The sequence below is a fragment of the Bufo bufo genome, chromosome 1 (genome assembly GCF_905171765.1).
Source record: "Bufo bufo chromosome 1, aBufBuf1.1, whole genome shotgun sequence".
In the NCBI taxonomy this organism is placed as follows: domain Eukaryota; kingdom Metazoa; phylum Chordata; class Amphibia; order Anura; family Bufonidae; genus Bufo; species Bufo bufo.
In genome coordinates this window covers 178253880-178274102 of record NC_053389.1, presented here as the reverse complement: position 1 = coordinate 178274102, position 20223 = coordinate 178253880, and the positions used below count along the sequence as shown (strand labels likewise).

The 20223-nt window shown below is 46.1% G+C and overlaps 1 protein-coding gene across 2 annotated transcripts in view; it reads left to right on the top strand.

Moving 5' to 3' along the window:
• Window positions 1-3193: 3193 nt before the first annotated feature.
• Window positions 3194-20223, top strand: part of MBOAT7 (membrane bound O-acyltransferase domain containing 7) — a 43560-nt gene continuing 26530 nt past the window's right edge. The window contains exons 1-6 of one of the 2 annotated variants that reach the window (XM_040432727.1): window positions 3194-3321; window positions 4715-4720; window positions 6323-6329; window positions 6585-6670; window positions 7123-7252; window positions 10247-10373. In XM_040432727.1, coding sequence (XP_040288661.1) covers window positions 6328-6329; window positions 6585-6670; window positions 7123-7252; window positions 10247-10373 — 345 coding nt within the window. In that variant the 5' untranslated portion in view covers window positions 3194-3321; window positions 4715-4720; window positions 6323-6327. The remainder of the gene's footprint in view (window positions 3322-4714; window positions 4721-6322; window positions 6330-6584; window positions 6671-7122; window positions 7253-10246; window positions 10374-20223) is intronic. The other variant, XM_040432736.1, reaches the window with a different exon arrangement.

The window sequence follows — 20223 nt, the reverse complement described above, 5'->3', positions numbered from 1 at the left end:
CCAGCGTTGCGTAAAAAATGGCAGAATATAGAACATACTGCGATTCTCACGCAACACACAAGTGATGCGTGAAAACGAACGCACATGTACACAGCCCCATTGAAATGAAAGAGTCCGGATTCCGTGCGCATTACACCCGCGCAGGATACTCGCTCGTGTGAAAGGGGCCTAAATCGCATTGAGCGTGCCCGATAAAAACTGAACAACTGAACGCAATCGCAGACAAAACTGAATGACTTTGTTTGCGAAATCGCGCATTTTTCACTGAACGCATTCGCAGCGCATCCGGACCTAATCCACATACGCAGTTTTCTGGCACAGATCCACCTCAAAAACCTCAAGCTGAAAATGCTTTGTAATGAAGTGAACACCTATTGGTTAAAAAAAAAGTTGGCGCCAAAAAAAGCGTCAAATACTGCATGGTTTTTCATGCTGAAAATAAAAAACGCATGGATTCCGCGCTGATTTTTTAACCCCTTAGTGACCAGCCTGTTTTGGGCCTTACTGACCAATTGTTTTTCTTCCTTTTTTCATCGTCACATTCCAAGAGCTATAACTTTTTTATTTTTCCGTCTATATAGCTTTACGAGGGCTTGTTTTTTGTCAGACAAGTTGTAGTTTTTAAAGGCGCCATTTTGGTGCACACATAACTTTCTGATTAACTTTTATTAACTCTTTCTGGGAGAGAGATGGGAAAAACAGCAATATTGCCACTGCCACATTATAAATTTTATGGCATTCATTTTTCGGTATAAATAACATAATATCTTTATTCTCTGGGTCAATACGATTACAATGATACTAAATACATATAGTTTTTTTTACGTTTTACTTGCAATTTGCGGTCCGCAGCACGGGCCCGGCCAGCACACGGTCGTGTACATGAGCTCTAGGTCTGTTTTACATAGTCAATATTTGGTCAGTATTTGTAAGGCTACTTTCACATCTGCGCTTTCCCTTTCCGCTGTTGAGATCCGATAGGTTTTGTCCCCATTCATTGTCAATGGAGACAGAACTGAAGGGAACGGAGTGCACCAGAATGGGTAACGTTCCATTTCATGCGCCGATGCGCTCCCTTGCCCTGCGCTAGATCGCGCAGGGCAAGGGCTCTTTTGTTTATCATAATACACTGCCGGGCGGCAGTGTGTTCGGTGACGTCACCGGCTCTGATGGGCGTGCTTTAGCCGTTTTACTGGCTAGGGCATCGCTAAATCCCGCCCATCAGTGCCGGTGATGTCACCGGGCTTCCTGGCATCCCCATGGAGAGTCCGGTACGTCACCGGATCTCCAAAAAATGCCTTTGCCCTGCGCAATTTAGTGCCAGGCAAAGGAGAGCATCGGAGCATGAACTCCTCCGATGCTCAAGTCAGGGGGGCTGCCTGGGTGAAAATGGGGATATGTCCGGGTTCAGCTCTGAACCGGGACAACCCCTTTAAATCAGAGCAGAAAAAAAACCTCAGATACGGAACAACGGATCCGTGGAAAACGGATTGCAAAACAACAACGGTTGTGTGCATGAGCCCTTATATCTTATCTCTGTGTAGGCTTCACCATGGGTTTTGGCTCACAATAAGGGCTCATTCAGACGGATTGCATTCTGCATTTTTGTGAACCCATAGACTTCAATGGGGCCACATCCTGATCTTCACTGACAAGTTTGTGGAGCCGTAGAACAGAAGAAAAGGGCCCCATAGAAGTGAATATGTCTGCATCTAAACCGCAAAAAAACGGATCCACATCTGAATGAGCCCTAACTGATGGAAATAACTGATCAAAGAACTGAAATGTGAACTCAGCCTTAGGGCTCGTTCACACAAACGTATTTTGCGTTCCGTATACGGGCCATTTTCTGCGTTCCGCATATGGTCTGTATACGGAACCATTCATTTCAATGGGTCCGCAAATGTTGTTCCGTTCCGTGGCAAAAATTATGAGTCCTGTCCTATTCTTGGCCATTTTGCAGACAAGAATAGGCATTTCTATAATGGACCTTCTGTTCCGTTCCGCAAATTGCAGAAGGCACACGGGCGGCATCCGTTTTTTGCGGTTCCGTAATTAGCGGAAGGCAAAAAACAGCACGGTCATGTGAACGAGTTCAGCCTCATGCACACGACCGTATGTAGATTGTGGTCCGCAAAAAACGGATCCACAAAAAATACGGATGACGTCCGTGTGCATTCTGTATTTTGCAGAACTGGCCCCTGATAGAACAGTAATATCCTCTTTCATAATGCGGACAATAATAGGACATTTTTTTGCAGGACGGAAATACGGACATACGGAATGCACATGGAGTAACTTCCATCTTTTTTTTGCGGACCTATTGAAATTAATGGTTTCATATATGGTCCGCAAAAAAAACGGAACGGACACGGAAAAAAAATACGTTCGTGTGGCTGAGGCCTTAGGCATCTTAGGAAATCCGGAAACGGAATGCACACGGAGTAGCTTCTGTTTTTTTTTTGCGGACCCATTGAAATGAATGTTTCCGTATACGGTTCGCAAAAAAAAAACCTGAAGGGTTCGTGTGCAAGAGGCCTTACAGTAAAACCAAGTGCGTTTTTGAACCACGTGGTCACAATCATTTTAGGGAATTACTATGTACCATGAAGTCAATAGCCAAACTAATAGGGGGTGAGCACTAAAGGGGCCTAGGGCAGCATAGAGCCGAAATACAAGCTGCCCAGGCTGCACTACTGAGAAGAGGAAGAGTTAGTGGTGCCATGGGGGCCCCAGACATTGCTTGGCTTGGGGCCTCAGAGACAGGGTTTCCACATGATCCATTCATCCCTGAGGGTAGAGAAACTCCACAAGGGAAGCCCAAATCAAACGCTAACAGAACATATAGTGAGGTCTAATTCTCTGCCAGACTATTCCAATGGTTGGATATTTGATGAGAACCTCCCTGCCCATCTATGAGCTTTACACGGCAAAGTCCTGCGGTGACAGTCAGGGAGCCGTACAAGTCCCAGCCACATGTACTTTGCTCTTCCCACTGTAGTTACTAGTGTAAAATCAGCTGCGGCGCTGAAAGAGTTAAGAGACACACAAAAGAGTTAAGGGACGCACAACCCATGTCTCCCGCCCCTTAGAACTTGAGTGATGGACGGTCAGCCAATCACCACACGGCGTCGCCAAGCATCTTCCAATCGCCGCTGAGGATGTGAGGTGGGGCTGATGAGGTCACCAGGAAGCGGCACATCCCATGCAGAGACGGGGTGGTTGGCGGTGACAGTGTGTCGTTTCCCTGTTGTTCCCTCCGCTGTGTAATGAATGGTTCCTCGTTAAACAATCCGAGCCCACAGCCCTACGCTTTCTAAGGTAAGGTGAGCGCAGCACCGGACACGTTTGTGTAGTGTCACAGGTGAAGGCATGCTACAGCGAGCAGTAATGGGCTCTGCCGCTGGCTATAGGGGGACAGAGCAGCCCTGCTGGAGACCACCGCTCCCCCTCATTACAATATTTCAATCAATGTATTATCATCATTATAAAGTTTAATGATATGTATGATGTGTAGTTATTAACTCTGTATAAAGTATCCTTTATGTATGGGGCAGGTTTACTGGTGCCACAGACACGCCATTTAGTCCACTTTATTGCAAGGCCAGTATCGCGGGGGCGTGCCACTTTTCCAGATCATAGTAAAATGCCTGCAGTTATACGCATGTAAGAACGTGACATTATACGACTTCGTGCGAGGCAGAAAACAAGCGCGGTATTGCGCTATACTGCGCGTCAGCCTATGGGATCGCATATGTACAGGTGATGTCTTATGTTCTGCATGACGTAATTCGGAGGGGGCTACACGACGGTACTGCCTGGGACACCTGGCACACGACTAAAGACGGTTGTGCAGCCATAGAATGTAATGGGGGTCGCGCAGCAGTGTTGGATTTTTTTAAATCCTGGGAGTCCTGATGAGACCCCATACAGTTCGGTGGCTGTGATGCTACACTGTGGTCATGTGACGGGGGCCGTGGCCAAGATCACCGCTTAGCCCCAGCCCAAAGGGATATTCCCCTGCAGATATTTATGGGACCTGCTCCTTTGTCGAGAACTGACTCTGACCACTAATCCATCTGATGAGATGGTCGCTGCCACATCCAGGCGGAGAATTGACGGAGGGGTGGAAGTAGAACGCTTGCTCTGTGTTTCTGGAATAAAGCGGGCAGAGCCGCGCACCGCCCACCTCTCCAATGTGCCTCCATCTTCATGAGGCGGTTGGGATCAGCCATCCCCAGCAGTCCCATCGAATTAAATGGAGACCATTCAAATGGGGGAGCACGGGGCTCCCATTCTCATTATTAGCAGGGGCCCCACCGATTACTTCCCCTATAAGTGTTTACCATGAGACAACGCTTATAACGGAACGGTCCAGGAACATCTGATACTGTGATATGCGGGGCCCGAGGGGGTGGAGCATGACACTGCCGACTAATTGTGGACAAGAATAGGACATGTTCTATTTTTTTTCCTGAGCCGCGGACCGGAAGATCGGGGGCGCGCTCCGGAAATGCAAATGCTGAGAGTACATAGTGTGGTCTCCGCATCCATTCCGTCCCCATAGAGAATGAATGGGTTCGCACCTGCGGACCCATTATTACGGACATGTGAATGGAGGCTTAGCAGAGCAGTGCTGGTACAGGCAGAGGAGTGATGTGCCATGGAGCTCCTACCTGTACGGCTGCAGGAGAATCCGTACTCCAGCCATGAGCTTCCGGTGCCTATTTCGCTTGGGGGGGGGGGGGGGGAACAATTAAAGCATATTAGGCTTTTTTCACACTGCTGTTAGTGGTTTTGGAAGGCTGTTCTGGCAGAGAGCTCTCTGGATCCGGCATTGGTAGATGTTACCGGAATGCCCGCCGGCCTCATTGACTATAATGGGGTATGGGGGAGATTCAGCCTCTATCTGGCAAATATGCTGGGATTTGGCTGGACAAAAACCGCTGTGTGAAGCTGCGATGCCTGGTCCTGAAATCAGCACAGTGAAGATATCAGAGCGGTCGTCTGCAGGGCCTGGCATGGGAGCAGTGTCTGTCAATCTGTCTGGGAAAGGCAGAGGTAAAGCGGTTCTCCAAGGAGCTAGGCCAGCCCCTCAGTGCTCCAAGCACCTCATCTACATGTAATTAAAGGTTCGAATTTCTCTGCATCAGTAATACCAATGCAAAAAGGGCTTATTTTAGTCACAATGATCAACCCTACCAGGCAGTATCCCGGGTTTAATAGGGTTGAACATGATGACAAATGCTCTTTCATTTTCAGTGGTACAGACAAATATTCTAAAAAAAAACAAAAAAAAAAAACAAACCCTTGTTTTCTATTAATATTGGGGTTGAAAAACTCCTTGACAGCACTGTCCCTTTAAATTTAGTGAAAGAAGAGAAGGTAGAGTTGCTCATAGCAACCGATATGCTTCTCTATAATATGTGATTGCTGTGTTGGCGTTGCTGGAAATTTGCATTTATGTTACCATACCAACTGATGAATCAGGCAGGCTGTCAAAATAAATGCATCTGCCAAGGAGACTTATAAAAATACGCTAGATTATGGTAATAGAAAGGTAAAAAAGGTCTAAGTAAAAGTAGGTAAAATATTTTATAAAAAATCAAAGCCAGTATCATCTAATGTGAAAATCAGACATGGTTATCTGGGTCTGCACCGCCTGTGGCCCCCGGCTTCCCTTTTCCATCTGTGTACTGAAATCAATCTTCAAATCCCCGAATGAAAAGTGTTTGATGAACTCTGATCAGATTGATTGGGTCTGACTGCGCAGTGTCGGGTGGCAGCGCCTACACGGGCCTGCGCAGTGTCGGGTGGCAGCGCCTACACGGGCCTGCGCAGTGTCGGGTGGCAGCGCCTACACGGGCCTGCGCAGTGTCGGGTGGCAGCGCCTACACGGGCCTGCGCAGTGTCGGGTGGTAGCGCCTACACGGGCCTGCGCAGTGTCGGGTGGCAGCGCCTACACGGGACTGCGTGAAGGAAGCATTTTCCTTCTGACCAGGCAAGGAGCATCATTGTTGCCTGGTGACTAACATACTGAATTCTATTCTTTCAGTAAAGCTTCCATTACAGGGGTTCTGCTGCTTATCCTCTGGACAGATCATCGGCATCTGATCGTCGGGGGTCTGACACCCAGGACCCCCCACCGATCAGCTGTTTGAGAAGGCAGCCGCGCTGGCAGTAGCACCGCGGCCTTCTCGTTGTTTCCCACAGGACCAGTGACATCACGGCTAATATCACTGGCCTGGGCGCAGCTCAGCCCCATTCACTTCAATAAATAGACCATCGGTAAGAAAAATCTGCAGAACCCCTTTAAGTGCAGTTAGAATGTGCCATCCTTTCGGCCTTATGCAAAGGACCATATCCGTTGTTCAGACCGCAAATCACGGATCTGCAAAGCTCTGATCCCAGCCGCGTTCGGTGCGGCCCAAACATACGGTGGTGTGCATGAGGCCTTACCTTACCATCCTGTGCTCCAGGCCAGTGTCTATGAAGGGGTTTCGTATTAAATGTCTACAAGTCTGGTATGGCGTGATGTTTTTTGTTGCGATGTCCTTGACTTCTCATTCGCACTTCCTTTGCAGGAGGGTGACCATGTCCCCTGACGAGATCACCTACCTTGCCGTGCTGCTGTTTTCTGTAATAATAGGATTTCCCTTCAAGCATGCAAGTAAGTTCACGCGTAATTCTCCGCTAACACAAAGATCTACACTTAATAGGACGTCAAATTTATTGCATACGAAAAGGGAAGAGATCTGTAGAAAACCGCTTTGCTAATGTCTCCCTAGGGGTACGCTTTGTATTACGGAGACGCATTTCCTGGAGTATAAGATACTGACGCTGAGATACTGAAATACAAATCCCTGTTTTATACGGGAAAACTATCTCCGGAGATAATCTGCCATGTAATCTAGAGGAGCCTTCTCTTCCCGTATAATCCCTACAGTGGCAGAGTAAAGCATCTACAATTTATACAACCAAGTCCTTAAAATACTCCTATTTACAGTCGGGTGGCACCTTCACTGCATATTACATTGGGAAATATGTTTGATGCAAGGAGGCTTCAGGATTAGCAGAAATGTTGGGGTGGCTTTCTACATTTTTGGCTTTTTACATTTTCAGGTCCACATGTGAAGCAGTGGGGTGGCGCAGCGGTGGGATTGCTGGTGACGCTGGGGACCTGTAACATCCACATCCTGCATTCCATTATCACTATCCTTGGGACATGGCTTATCACAAAAATATCACCCAGGTACGGCGACTATATTGCCGGCAGTTTGCTCTCATTTTCCTGTAATATTGTAAGTTACAAAAGAGAAAAATGTAGATTGGCTCGCGTCCATGCAGAGACAGTGCTCGGGATCAGGGCTGGCAACCCAACACCGGTACGAGGAAAAAACGTAGGTTATTCCTGTGAGCGCTGCTCACCAAGCGCAGCACTGTACATCGTATAGCGGCTGTGCTTGGGTTCGCGCTCAGCCCATTTACTTGAATGGGGCTCAGCTGCACCTAGGCCACGTGACACATGAACGTATCCTCACTGGCCGAGGGAAAGCTGGGAGACAGCCCCAGCACTACTGCAAGCACCAGTGCCTTCTCAAACAGCTGACCCCCGCCAGTCAGATACTGATCCCCAGAGGATAGGTCATCAGTATTTAAAGGGGTTCTGCAGTTTGTTTAAACCGATGATCTATCCTCTGGCTAGATCATCAGCATCTGATCGGCGGGGATCCGACACCCGGGACCCCCGCTGATCAGCTGTTTGAGAAGGCAGCGGTGCTTCTAGAGCGCCGCAGCCTTCTCACTGTTTACCACAGGCCCAGTGACGTCACGACTAGTATCAACTGGCCTGGGCGGGGCTAAGCTCCATTCAAGTGAACAGAACTTAGCCCCGCCCAGGCCAGTTGATACTAGTCGTGATGTCACTGGGCCTGCGGTAAACAGTGAGAAAGCTGCAGCGCTCCTGTCGGACCCCCACCGATCATCAGTTTAACAAACTGCAGAACCCCTTTAGGTCTCAGAAAACCCCCTTAACTTGTTATTATTATTGTAAGAGAAGATAAAGGGACAGTTTAATCAAAAAGTGACATCCTTTGATAGTTTGGCAGCGTTTAATCTTGATCTTGCTGCAGATATCTGGTGGTGAGAGAGGCCACACGGCAGAGCGTTCCAAATAAAGTATCTTATAGTAAAATTGTATATTATGTAGGCAGAGGATTTAAGGGGGTTGTCCATGATTAGAAAAACATGGCTACTAGAAACAATGCTACTACTGTCCATGGACTGAGCTGCAATACCACACACAACCCTCGGACAGGTGTGGCGCTGTTCTTGGACTAAAAGCAGACCTGTTTTTCTGATTCTGGGTTACCCCTTTAATGGCAGGCCTGCTGCCTGAGATAAGACACAGTAAGAACAATGTGGACAGCATACACAGACCAAAGTGTGTGGGGGATGGGTCCAGTCGATGATGCCCATATTAAATTCAGAACTGTCCTAAAGTTGTTGTTTTTTTAACCCTGATGTGAATGACCCCTTTCTAGTTTGAAGCTCCTGCTTTCCTACTCCCCGGGGATCAGTTGTTGTTGCTGGGTAAGCTGTGCTTAGGGGGGATATAGTATGACATAGGTCTTACTCTTCAGGTGGATGGGCAGCCATGGAATATATGGTCACGGTGAGTCCGCCAGGCTTATAGAGAGGGGTCTCAATGGTGCCCTGATACAGCATATGGGAAGCAGTTAATCAGTTGGGACATACCTTTTTACTGGAATATGGGAAGTTAGTTCTAGATGGAAGTAGAAAATGAAGCATCAGTAGCACTTAGTTCTTTAATAGCACCTCTGTAAGGTACTTTCACACTAGCGTTATTCTTTTCCGGCATTGAGTTTCGTCCTAGGGGCTCTGTACTGGAAAAGAACTGATCAGTTTTATCCTAATGCATTGTGAATGGAGAGGAATCCGTTCAGGATGCATCAGGATGTCTTCAGCTCAGTCTTTTTGCCTTTTCAGGACGGAGATAATACCGCAGCATGCTGCGTTTTTATCTGCGTCCAGAATTCCAGAACACTTGCCGGAATGCTGGAACCGGCATTTATTTTCCCATTGACGTGCATTATTGCTGGATCCGGCCTCGAGTGTTCCGGCAAAACGGATCTGTTTTTGCGGTCTGCGCATTCCGTGAAAAATGTGAAATAAATAAATGCCGGATCTGTTTTTCCGGATGACACCGTAGAGACGGATCCGGCATTTCAATGCATTTGTCAGACGGATCAGGATCCTGATCCGTCTGACAAATGCCATCAGTTTGCATGCATTTTGACGGATCCGGCAGGCAGACGTACCCTTAAAGGGCTTCTGTCAGCCCACTAAACCGTTTTTTTTTTGTTTACTAATAATCCCTACACTGGGAGCTCTGCATACATAAGTTAAATAATCATTTTTGTTCAGTAGAATTTGATAAAAAGCAATTTTTAAAATATGCAAATTACCTTGCTACCAGCAAGTAGGGCGGCTACTTGCTGGTAGCAGCCGCATCCTCCGACCCTAATGACGCCCCCTCCGCATTGTGATTGACAGGGCCAGGGAACGGAATCGTTCTCTGCTGGCCCTGCCTGTTAGCATTCAAAATCTGGCGCCTGCGCTGCGGCCGTACGTATCTTCAATCTGCGCAGGCGCACTGAGAGGCGGCCACTCCATCCTCAATGCGCCTGCGCCGGGTGTAGATGTGACGTCATCGGCGCATTGAGGATGGAGCGGCCGAGCGAGTGGCCGCCTCTCAGTGCGCCTGCGCAGATTGAAGATACGTACGGCCGCAGCGCAGGCGCCAGATTTTGAATGCTAACAGGCAGGGCCAGCAGAGAACGATTCCGTTCCCTGGCCCTGTCAATCACAATGCGGAGGGGGCGTCATTAGGGTCGGAGGATGCGGCTGCCACTAGCAAGTAGCCGCCCTACTTGCTGGTAGCAAGGTAATTTACATATTATAAAAATAGCTTTTTATCAAATTCTACTGAACAAAAATGATTATTTAACTTATGTATGAAGAGATCGCAGTGTAGGGATTATTATTAAACAAAAAAACAATAAACGGTTTAGTGGGCTGACAGAAGCCCTTTAATGTAAGTTGATTGTAGTTCAGGCTAAAGATGAAAACTGAGCTAAAGTGTTTTTTGTTTGTTTTTTAACCTAACCTGATATATTGTATCAAATGATGAAGCTTTTCATCTGTAACTTTTACTCCCTGTCAGATCCTGTCACTTCCTCGCACTGGGCTGGACCTTCAGCTACCTGCTCTTCTTCCGAACAGCGACTTATTTTGACCTTCCAGCACCCACCCCCTTCACTAATGCCGTGCAGTTACTTTTAACACTGAAGGTGAGTTCACACCGCCCCTCCGACTGTGCGCAGCAATCACTTCTGTGACAAAGCATAACGGGTGCACTACCTGTGGCCCAGGGGCCACGTGCAGCCCCCCACGCCATTCTGTGCAGCCCTCAAACATCTTTTTGCGGTCTGTGCTTGTCCGTGTATGCTCATGTGCATTGTCCATGTTAGGCTTAGTTCACACGAACGTTTTTTTTGCGGGTGTACAGGCCGTTTTTTTGTGTTCCGTATACGGAACCATTCATTTCAATGGTTCCGCAAAAAAAACGGAATGTGTTCCGTATGCATTCCGTTTCCGTTTTTCCGTTCCGTTGAAAGATAGAACATGTCCTATATTTGGCCGCAAATCACGTTCCGTGGCTCCATTAAAGTCAATGGGTCCGCAAAAAAACCGGAACACATACGGAAATGCATCCGTATGTTTTCCGTTTCCGTTCCGTTTTTTCTGAACCATCTATTGAAAATGTTATGGCCAGCCCAATTTTTTCGATGTAATTACTGTATACAGTACATGGCATACGGAAAAACGGAAAGGAAACGGAAACACAACGAAACTCAAAAACGGAATAACGGATCCGTGAAAAACGGACTGCAAAAAACTATAAAAGCCATACGTTCGTGTGAACTAGGCCTTAGGGTGGCATGTAAAGGGACAACAGTGTGCCGGTACGTACTAATGGGGAATCTCAGGGATCCCATCTATTGGTCTCCTGACCCCTATCTGGCAGATGAGGTGGGCATCCATGTGCACAATATTTATTGTAGTTTTATGGGAGTAGTGAAATACTTTAATGATCTCCCTAAAAATAAAATAATGTTTTTTTTAAATATATGGACCCGAAAATGACTTAAAAAAATACTTGTTCAACAAAATTCAAGGTCTCATATAGCTAAATTGAAGGGAAAAAAATAATAATAAAAAAGTTTTGACAGCTGGAAAACAAAGGTGGAAAAATAATACTGACCCTTAAATGGAATGTGTTATTAGAAAATGACCTATTGTTTAAATCACATTTTTATGTTGCTTGCAAACTATAGAAAAAAGCACTGTCCTATGCATGCTCCCACTGTCCCGGCCAGCGCCTTTTCCTATGGTGTGCAAGCACGACCACCACTGATGGATTGCAGGGTGGTCTGTAACCATGGAAACGAGCAGTGTATAATGTGATGGAAAAATGAATCCAGCCAGGAAAGGAGGCAATATGGACAATCACAATACATTAGTAAGTGCCTTGTATTAACTTTATCTACATGATAAATGTCACTTGCTGAAGCGACACAACCCCTTTAAGTCACTTTAGTTGTGCGCCAACTATATTTACTTCAGACATCATTTCAAAGTCTACAATAAAAAGGGACATTTTTCAGGATTTTTTTTTCAATTTTAATGTGGCTGTTGGGGGTGGTGGTGGGTTAGGGTACTTTCACACTTGCCTTTTTCTTTGGCCTCATGCACACGACCGTATTTTTTTGCGGTCCGCAAAACGGGGTTCCGTTTTCCCGTGATCCGTGACCGTTTTTTCGTCCGTGGGTCTTCCTTGATTTTTGGAGGATCCACGGACATGAAAAAAAAGTCGTTTTGGTGTCCGCCTGGCCGTGCGGAGCCAAACGGATCCGTCCTGAATTACAATGCAAGTCAATGGGGACGGATCCGTTTGACGTTGACACAATATGGTGCCATTTCAAACGGATCCGTCCCCATTGACTTTCAATGTAAAGTCAGGAGTTAATATACCATAGGATCGGAGTTTTCTCCAATCCGATGGTATATTTTAACTTGAAGCGTCCCCATCACCATGGGAACGCCTCTATGTTAGAATATACTGTCGGATATGAGTTAGATCGTGAAACCTCATTTCCGACAGTATATTCTAACACAGAGGCGTTCCCATGGTGATGGGGACGCTTCTAGTTAGAATATACTACAAACTGTGTATATGACTGCCCCCTGCTGCCTAGCAGCATCCGATCTCTTACAGGGGGCCGTGATCAGCACAATTAACCCCTCAAGTGCCGCACCTGAAGGGGTTAATTGTACTACCATATCCCCCTGTAAGAGATCAGGGCTGACAGGCAGCAGGGGGCAGACCCCCCCCCCCCCATCCCCAGTTTGAATATCATTGGTGGCCAGTGCGGCCCCCCCCCCCTTCCTCCCTCTATTGTAATAAATCGTTGGTGGCACAGTGTGCGCCCCCCCGCCCCCCCCCCTTCCTCCCTCTATTGTAATAAATCGTTGGTGGCACAGTGTGCGCCCCCCCCCCCCTTCCTCCCTCTATTGTAAAAAATCGTTGGTGGCACAGTGTGCGCCCCCCATCGGCCCCCCCCTCCCTCTATAGCATTAACAACATTGGTGGCCAGTGTGCGGCCTCCCATCTCCCCCCCCCCCCGATCATTGGTGGCAGCGGGTTACTAGCAATAGTACAATAGTTAAAGATTCATACTTACCTGTGAGCTCGATGTTCGTGTCCGGCCGGGAGCTCCTCCTACTGGTAAGTGACAGTTCATTTAGCAATGCGCCGCACAGACCCTGTCACTTACCAGTAGGTGGAGCTCCCGGCCGGACACGAACATCGCAGCAGCCACCAGCAGCAGGTAAGTATGAATCTTCTACTATTGTACTATTGCTAAGTAACCATGGCAACCAGGACTGTAGTAGCGTCCCGGTTGCCATGGTTACCGATCGGAGCCCCAGCGATTAAACTGGGACTCCGATCGGAACTCCGCTGCCACCAATGATGGGGGGGGGGGGGAGATGGGAGGCCGCACACTGGCCACCAATGTTGCTAATGCTGTAGAGGGAGGGGGGGCCGATGGGGGGCGCACACTGTGCCACCAACGAATTATTACAATAGAGGGAGGGAGGGGGGGGGGCGCACACTGTGCCACCAACGAATTATTACAATAGAGGGAGGGGGGGGGGAGGCCGCACTGGCCATCAATGATATTCAAACTGGGGAGGGGGGGGGGGAGGTCTGCCCCCTGCTGCCTGGCAGCCCTGATCTTTTACAGGGGGATATGATAGTACAATTAACCCTTTCAGGTGCCGCACCTGAAGGGGTTAATTGTGCTGATCACGGCCCCCTGTAAGAGATCGGGTGCTGCCAGGCAGCAGGGGGCAGTCTTTTACACAGTTTGTAGTGTATTCTAACTAGAAGCGTCCCCATCACCATGGGAACGCTTCTGTGTTAGAATATACTGTCGGTTCTGAGTTTTCACGAAGTGAAAACTCAGCTTTGAAAAAGCTTTTATGCAGACGGATCTTCGGATCCGTCTGTATAAAAACTAACCTACGGCCACGGATCACGGACACGGATGCCAATCTTGTGTGCATCCGTGTTCTTTCACGGACCCATTGACTTGAATGGGTCCGTGAACCGTTGGCCGTGAAAAAAATAGGACAGGTCATATTTTTTTCACGGCCAGGAAACACGGCTCACGGATGCGGCTGCCAAACGGTGCATTTTCCGATTTTTCCACGGACCCATTGAAAGTCAATGGGTCCGCGAAAAAAAACGGAAAACGGCACAACGGCCACGGGTGCACACAACGGTCGTGTGCATGAGGCCTTTTCCGGCATAGAGTTCCGTCCTAGGGGCTCTATACTGGAAAATAGCTGATCAGTTTTTTCCCCATGCATTCTGAATGGAGAGCAATCCGTTCAGGATGTTTTCAGTTCAGTCTTTTTGACTGATCAGGACAAAGATAAAACCGCAGCATGCTACAGTTTTATCTCCGGCCCAAAAAAAACTGAAGACTTGCCTGAATGGCGTTTTTTTTCCATAGGAATGTATTAATGCTGGATCCGGCCTGCGCACGTGCAGACTGAAAAAAAGGTGAAAAAAATAAATGCTGGATCCGTTTTTCCAGATGACACTGGAAAGATGGATCCGGCTTTTTAATGCATTTTTCTGACTGATCAGGATCCTGATCAGTGTTACAAATGCCATCAGTTGGCATACGTTTTGTCGGATCTGGCAGGCAGTTCCGGCGACGGAACTGCTTGCCGGATCACTCTGCCGCAAGTGTGAAAGTAGCCTTAACCCTTAAAGGGGTTATCCAATTTCACAAACAGCCCCCCATGTGCTGGGCCCCTCAGAGGGAATATACTTACCCCGCTCCCTGCGCCTTTCCCGGTCCCCACACCGCTGCTGCTGCTTCTCCCTGTACACCCAATGAAAACATCCGGTGTCAGGGGGGGAGCAGCCAATGGCAAACGGGGACGAGCCTCCCTAGCATCATCCGCTAGGGAGGGAGGCTTGTCCCCGTCCCCGCCTGCCACTTTGTATAGCTGCTTTAGTTGTTTCTGGACTTGCAGAACTAACATGAGTGGAGCAATGTGGTCACCATCTGAGTAAAAGCAGACTTTTTTATGCAGATCTGCTGCATCCTTGTTGAGAAATTCATTTTTTATTGTTAATGCAAGTAAGGGTTTCCGCACACTGATGGGCAGTAACTCCTTGGAGCACCTTAGCTTGTGCAGCAATGGCCACTCCCACCTCCCCTTGATTGAAAGGGTCAAACATCATCAAAAAAATCTTTTAAAAAACCACAGATATTTCATGAGAACTGTGTGATGCTTCATTTCTCTTGTGGTGGTGCTGCAGGAGAACTAAACGTTGTTTGCCACAGTCTTCCTGATTGATGGTAGTCCCAGCAGCAAGCTACTTAGTAATTAGTTTATCCTTGGGGGTTTCTCCTGGTAAAAAGCATGGTCCAATACAGGCAGCCTGTTTAAGAAAAAGATCTATCATTACAGTTCTCTCTGTGTAGCTTATAAGGGTGTGTTCAAAAAGTCCCTGGTGACTGGGTGTCATTTCTAACGCTGATTACACCTACTCATGAATGCTTAGAACTGCCCTGGCTCTGCTCCCGCAATCCCTGATCACGGTTTTGTCTGCAGTATAATAACATTGTTAGACAATGCCGTTATTAAAGACACACTGGCAGATATTGTAAAGAAAACACAGTCTAATATATTTAATAAATGGTTGTTTTGCATAAATCAATAGTACAGGTACTGAATATAAAATGTTTTATAATATATCTTAGCAGAGTCAAATGCTTTGTTCTCCATCTAGCAGCTCATTCTTCCTCCTCTCTCCATAGACCTCTATGGCCGCATGTTTGCCTCTCACCCTTTAAAGGGCTTCTGTCACCCCACTAAACTAATTTTTTTTTTTTGTGTACTTATAATCCCTACCCTGTGATATATCTATACATTATGTATTATTAATCATTTTCGTTCAGTAGATATGTCAAAAAAAGTACTTTTATAATATGCTAATTACCTGTCTACCAGCAAGTAGGGCATCCAAAAAACCGCCCCCTCCTCCTGTTGATTGACAGGGCCAGCCGCGATCCCTCAGTGCGCTTGCGCCGATAATGTCTTCTCTTTCGGTGACGTCATCGGCGCAGGCGCACTGAGGGAGTGCAGAGGAGGCGAGCCTCCTTATCTCAGAGCGCATGCGCCGAATCAACACAGGCGCACGATTTTTGAAATGCTGACAGGGCCAGTCGGAGGAGGAGATCGCGGCTGGCCCTGTCAATCAACAGGACGAGGGGGCGTTTTTTTGCGGCTGCTACCAGCAAGTAGACGGGTAATTAGCATATTATAAAAGTACGTTTTTTTTACATATCTACTGAACGAAAATGATTAATAACATAATGTATAGATATATCGCAGTATAGGAATTATAAGTACACAAAAAAAAATAAAAAATGAGTTTAGTGAGGTGACAGAAGTCCTTTAATTAAGCCTTTTTTTTTGTCTGTCTCTCCCAGTACCGCTCACTCATCCTCCTCTATCCAGTCTTCTACGGGCAGCATGTAATCTGATCCTTCAGTGAGCTGACAGCCATCTTGTCTCTTAAGACGCATTTAGCAGAGAATGTTAGCTTTGGGTGATATAACCATTTTACTCTGCTAGGATATATCCTCGCTTCACCACTTTAATCACATGAAGGAGGCAGGGGGCCATGTTCCTGTGATTGTTGTTTGTTACTTCCCTCTCTGCACCCAGTAAAATAAATTTTGCATCGAATGGTGAGTGCCGCTTATTCATTTCTACTCTTGGGAGTGTCCAGATGAGTGTTTTATCCATTTTTTTATTTTTTTTTGCTAAACACGAAGTGTGGCTTGGAGGAAATGGTTGTGTGTAAAACTTTTGCAGTAAATTAAACCAACAAAAAAGTGGTGAAAACTTAGACAAAAGTGTCTAGCCATGCACCAGATATATCATGCAGCATAAGCCACTGTGATAAATTTGAAGCATCTTTAAATTTTGTGGCCTGAAACTGGCCATACACTTTAGATTGGTTGATGGTTGAACAGTCACCTGGTGAACGATTGTTTCACAGACACAGCCATACACATTTTAGTCCATATTGGCCGTAAAGGCTGCCATACACATTCTATAGCTCTCTCCCGACTTCCCTTCTACACATCCATGTTCAACCTGATGGTGTATTTAAAGGGCAAAGGGTTAAAAGCTGCTGTCGGACACTGGGATCGGGGGAAAAATATTCACTACACCCAATCTTTCCCTTACGCCCATGACAGGACCCTTGAGAGACAGCCTCATTTCAGGACAGGAAACTTTCGTGGAGAGCACTTAAGGAGGACAGTTTCCTGTCCTATGGATAGGACGTTTTGTGGAGAGCTGAATTTGGCTGCAGGAGCCCCGCAGGCACTTTGTTTCAGGGGTTACCTGGAGCGGCGTAAGTCTCTAGGAGCTGCCTGCTAAGTCTGGGGTTCATCCCTCTGGGTCCTGGATTTTCATCGGGCCGGTGTTCCTGGGCAGTCTCAGCATAACCGGGAGGGGATGCTGACACGCCGGATCCTCCTAGAATTGTTCAGGAGGTCCGGGGCCTTTACTCTGCCTTCCTCCCTGTCTCGAAGCTTACAAAGGCAGGGAGGGCAGGGTTTGAGTTATTCGCATGCCCTGCGAGCGAAGAAGTTGTAACACACAACTTCCGGTATTTGGAACGCACGCGGTGTGCGTTCCGGAAGTAAGAAGAGAATCTCCTACTTAGGCCGCATGGGTGCACTGGCAGGGACCCGACCTCTGGGTATTTAAACCCTTCAGCACCGGTCAGAGGGAGCCCATCCAGCCATCGATCCTCAGTGGATTCTTCTTGTGAAACTCTCAATCCTGGTCCACTATCATGGATGATGAGAGTACCCAGCGCTCTGAAGTCCAGGAGAGTCATGATTCTAGACCGAATATCAAAGAGGGCCCCAGGAAAGCTACTACTAAATCCAAAGGGAGGGAATGTGCTGTGTGAAAGAAAAAGCTCGCTCCTTCTTGGTCTGTTACTTTGTCAGCATTGCATGAACAAAGTCGTAGAAGAGGAATCCCCATCTTTACTTCAGAGTATCGAAGATATTGTCAAATCTGAAGTTTCTGATTCAATGAAAATGTTTAAGAAATGTATCCCTTCCTCAGCCTCAGACTACATGCACACAAACGTTGTTTGTTTCCGTGTCCGTTCCGGTTAGGATGCGGACCTATTCATTTCAATGGGTCCGCAAAAAATGCGGACAGCACACCGTGTGCTGTCCACCTCAGTATGTTCTTTTCATAGCTCCGCAAAAAAAATTGTGCATGTCCTATTTTTTTCTAGTTTGCGGGCAAGTATAGGCATTTTTACAATGATCCGCAAAAAAAAGGATGCCATACGGATGTCATCCATTTTTTTTTTTTTTTTTTGCGGACCTCAAAACGCATACGGTCGTGTGCATGTAGCCTCAGGCAAACAAGGTTATGCTAGTATAATATCTGATTCAGATGAGAATGAACAGGGAAAAATCCTGGAAAATTCAAGCTCATCTTCAGGTGAAGACGGCACGAATAGACCTCTATTTTCCCCTGAAGACACGGAATCCCTGCTGAAAGCCATAAGAGCTACTATGAAAGTAGATGTACCTAGAGAGCCAAAGTCTGACCATAATGTTTGGTGACCTGGGGCACAAAAAATCAAGAGTGTTTCCTTTAAATGAAAACATAAAATACTTAATTCAGAGGGAATGGAATAAGCCTAACAAGAATTTTTTTATTCCTAAGATGTCAAAAGAAAATACCCCTTTGAGGGTGAGTCCTCCTGTTTGGATAGGCCTCCTAAACTAGACGCCAAAATGTCCAAAAAGTCGGCCTTACCTTTTGAGGATCTTGGTACTCTAAAGGATCTTATGGACAGGCGTGCAGAGCTATACCTTTAGAAAAGCGTGGGAAGCCTCAACCCAAGCATTTAAACCTAATATTGCTATTACCTCTACTGCCAGATCATTAAAATTATGGCTACAAGAGCTGGAGTCCCATATTCGGGATAAAACCCCTAGGGACCAATTACTAGAAGTGTCTCCTAGCATCATTAAAGCAGTGGACTTCATTTCCGATGCTTTAAAGTTAAGTGCCAGGTCAGCTGCCCTATCCAATTCGGCGATAAGAGCTGTTTGGCTTAAAGGATGGTCAGGTGACACAGGTTCAAAGAATAGACTTTGCTCTATCCTATGTCAAGGAGATTATCTCTTTGGGCCTGTATTGGATGACCTTTTAGAAAAGGCTTCTAATAACAAAAAGCGTTTCCCAGTTTCCAGACCTCCAAAAAGACAGCAGTTTATTCGCGGGAACAAAAAAATCTTACAATACAGACAGAAGGCAGAATTTTCAACAAGAAAATAAAAATAGAAGAAATAAAGGATTCCTCTTTAACCCCTTCAACCCCAGGCCTGTTTTCACCTTCCTGCCCAAGCCATGGGGCGTGTCACTTTATGTGGTAATAACTTTAAAACGCTTTTACTTATCCAGGCCATTCTGAGATTGTTTTCTCGTCACATATCGTACTTTCATGGTAAAAATGAGTAAAAAAGAAATCATTTTTATTTATAAAAAAAATACCAAATTTATAGTAATACCTCCAAAAATAGTTAATACTTTACATTCCCCATATGTCTACTTCATGTTTGGATCATTTTGAATATGACATTTTATTTTTTGGGGACCTTAGAAGTTTGGAAGCAAATCTTGAAATTTTTCGGAAAATTTCCAAAACCCACCTTTTAAGGACCAGTTCGGGTCTGAAGTCACTTTGTGAGGCTTACACAATAGAAACCACCCAAACATGACCCTATTTTAGAAACTACAGCCCTCCAAGGTATACAAAACTGAACTGGTTTTTAGATGCCATGTCCCATTTGAAGCCCCCCTGATGCACCCCTACAGTAGAAACTAAAAAAAGTGACCACATTTTGGAAACTACGGGATAAGGTGCCAGTTTTGTTTGTACTATTTTGGGGTACATATGATTTTTAATTGCTCTATATTAAATTTTTTGTGTGAGGCAAGGTAACCAAAAAATTTATGTTTTGGCACCGTTTTTATTTTTAACAGGTTACATCATGCGCTATTTTTATAGAGCATGTTACGGACGCAATGATATCAAATATGTCTACTTTCTATGATGTTTGTTTTTCATAATAAAGCATTTTTGAAAAAAAAATAGGTTTTTGTATCTCCATTTTCTGAACGCCCTATTTTTTATTTTTTTTTCTGCCGATCGTCTTGTGCAGGAGCTGTTTTTTTGCAGGAAGAGTTGACGTTTTTATTGGTACCAATTACCGGTACATATGATTTTTTTTGATCATTCATTATTACACTTTATGGGGCAAGGTGACCATTGGTTGTTTTGGCGCAATTTTTATTTATTTTTACAGCGTTTAGGTCATGTGACTTTTTTTATAGAGCAGATCGTTACGACATGGCAATACCTAATAGGTCTACTTTTTCTTATTTATTTAGGTTTTACACAATAATAGCATTATTTTAGTGTATCCATAGTCTGAG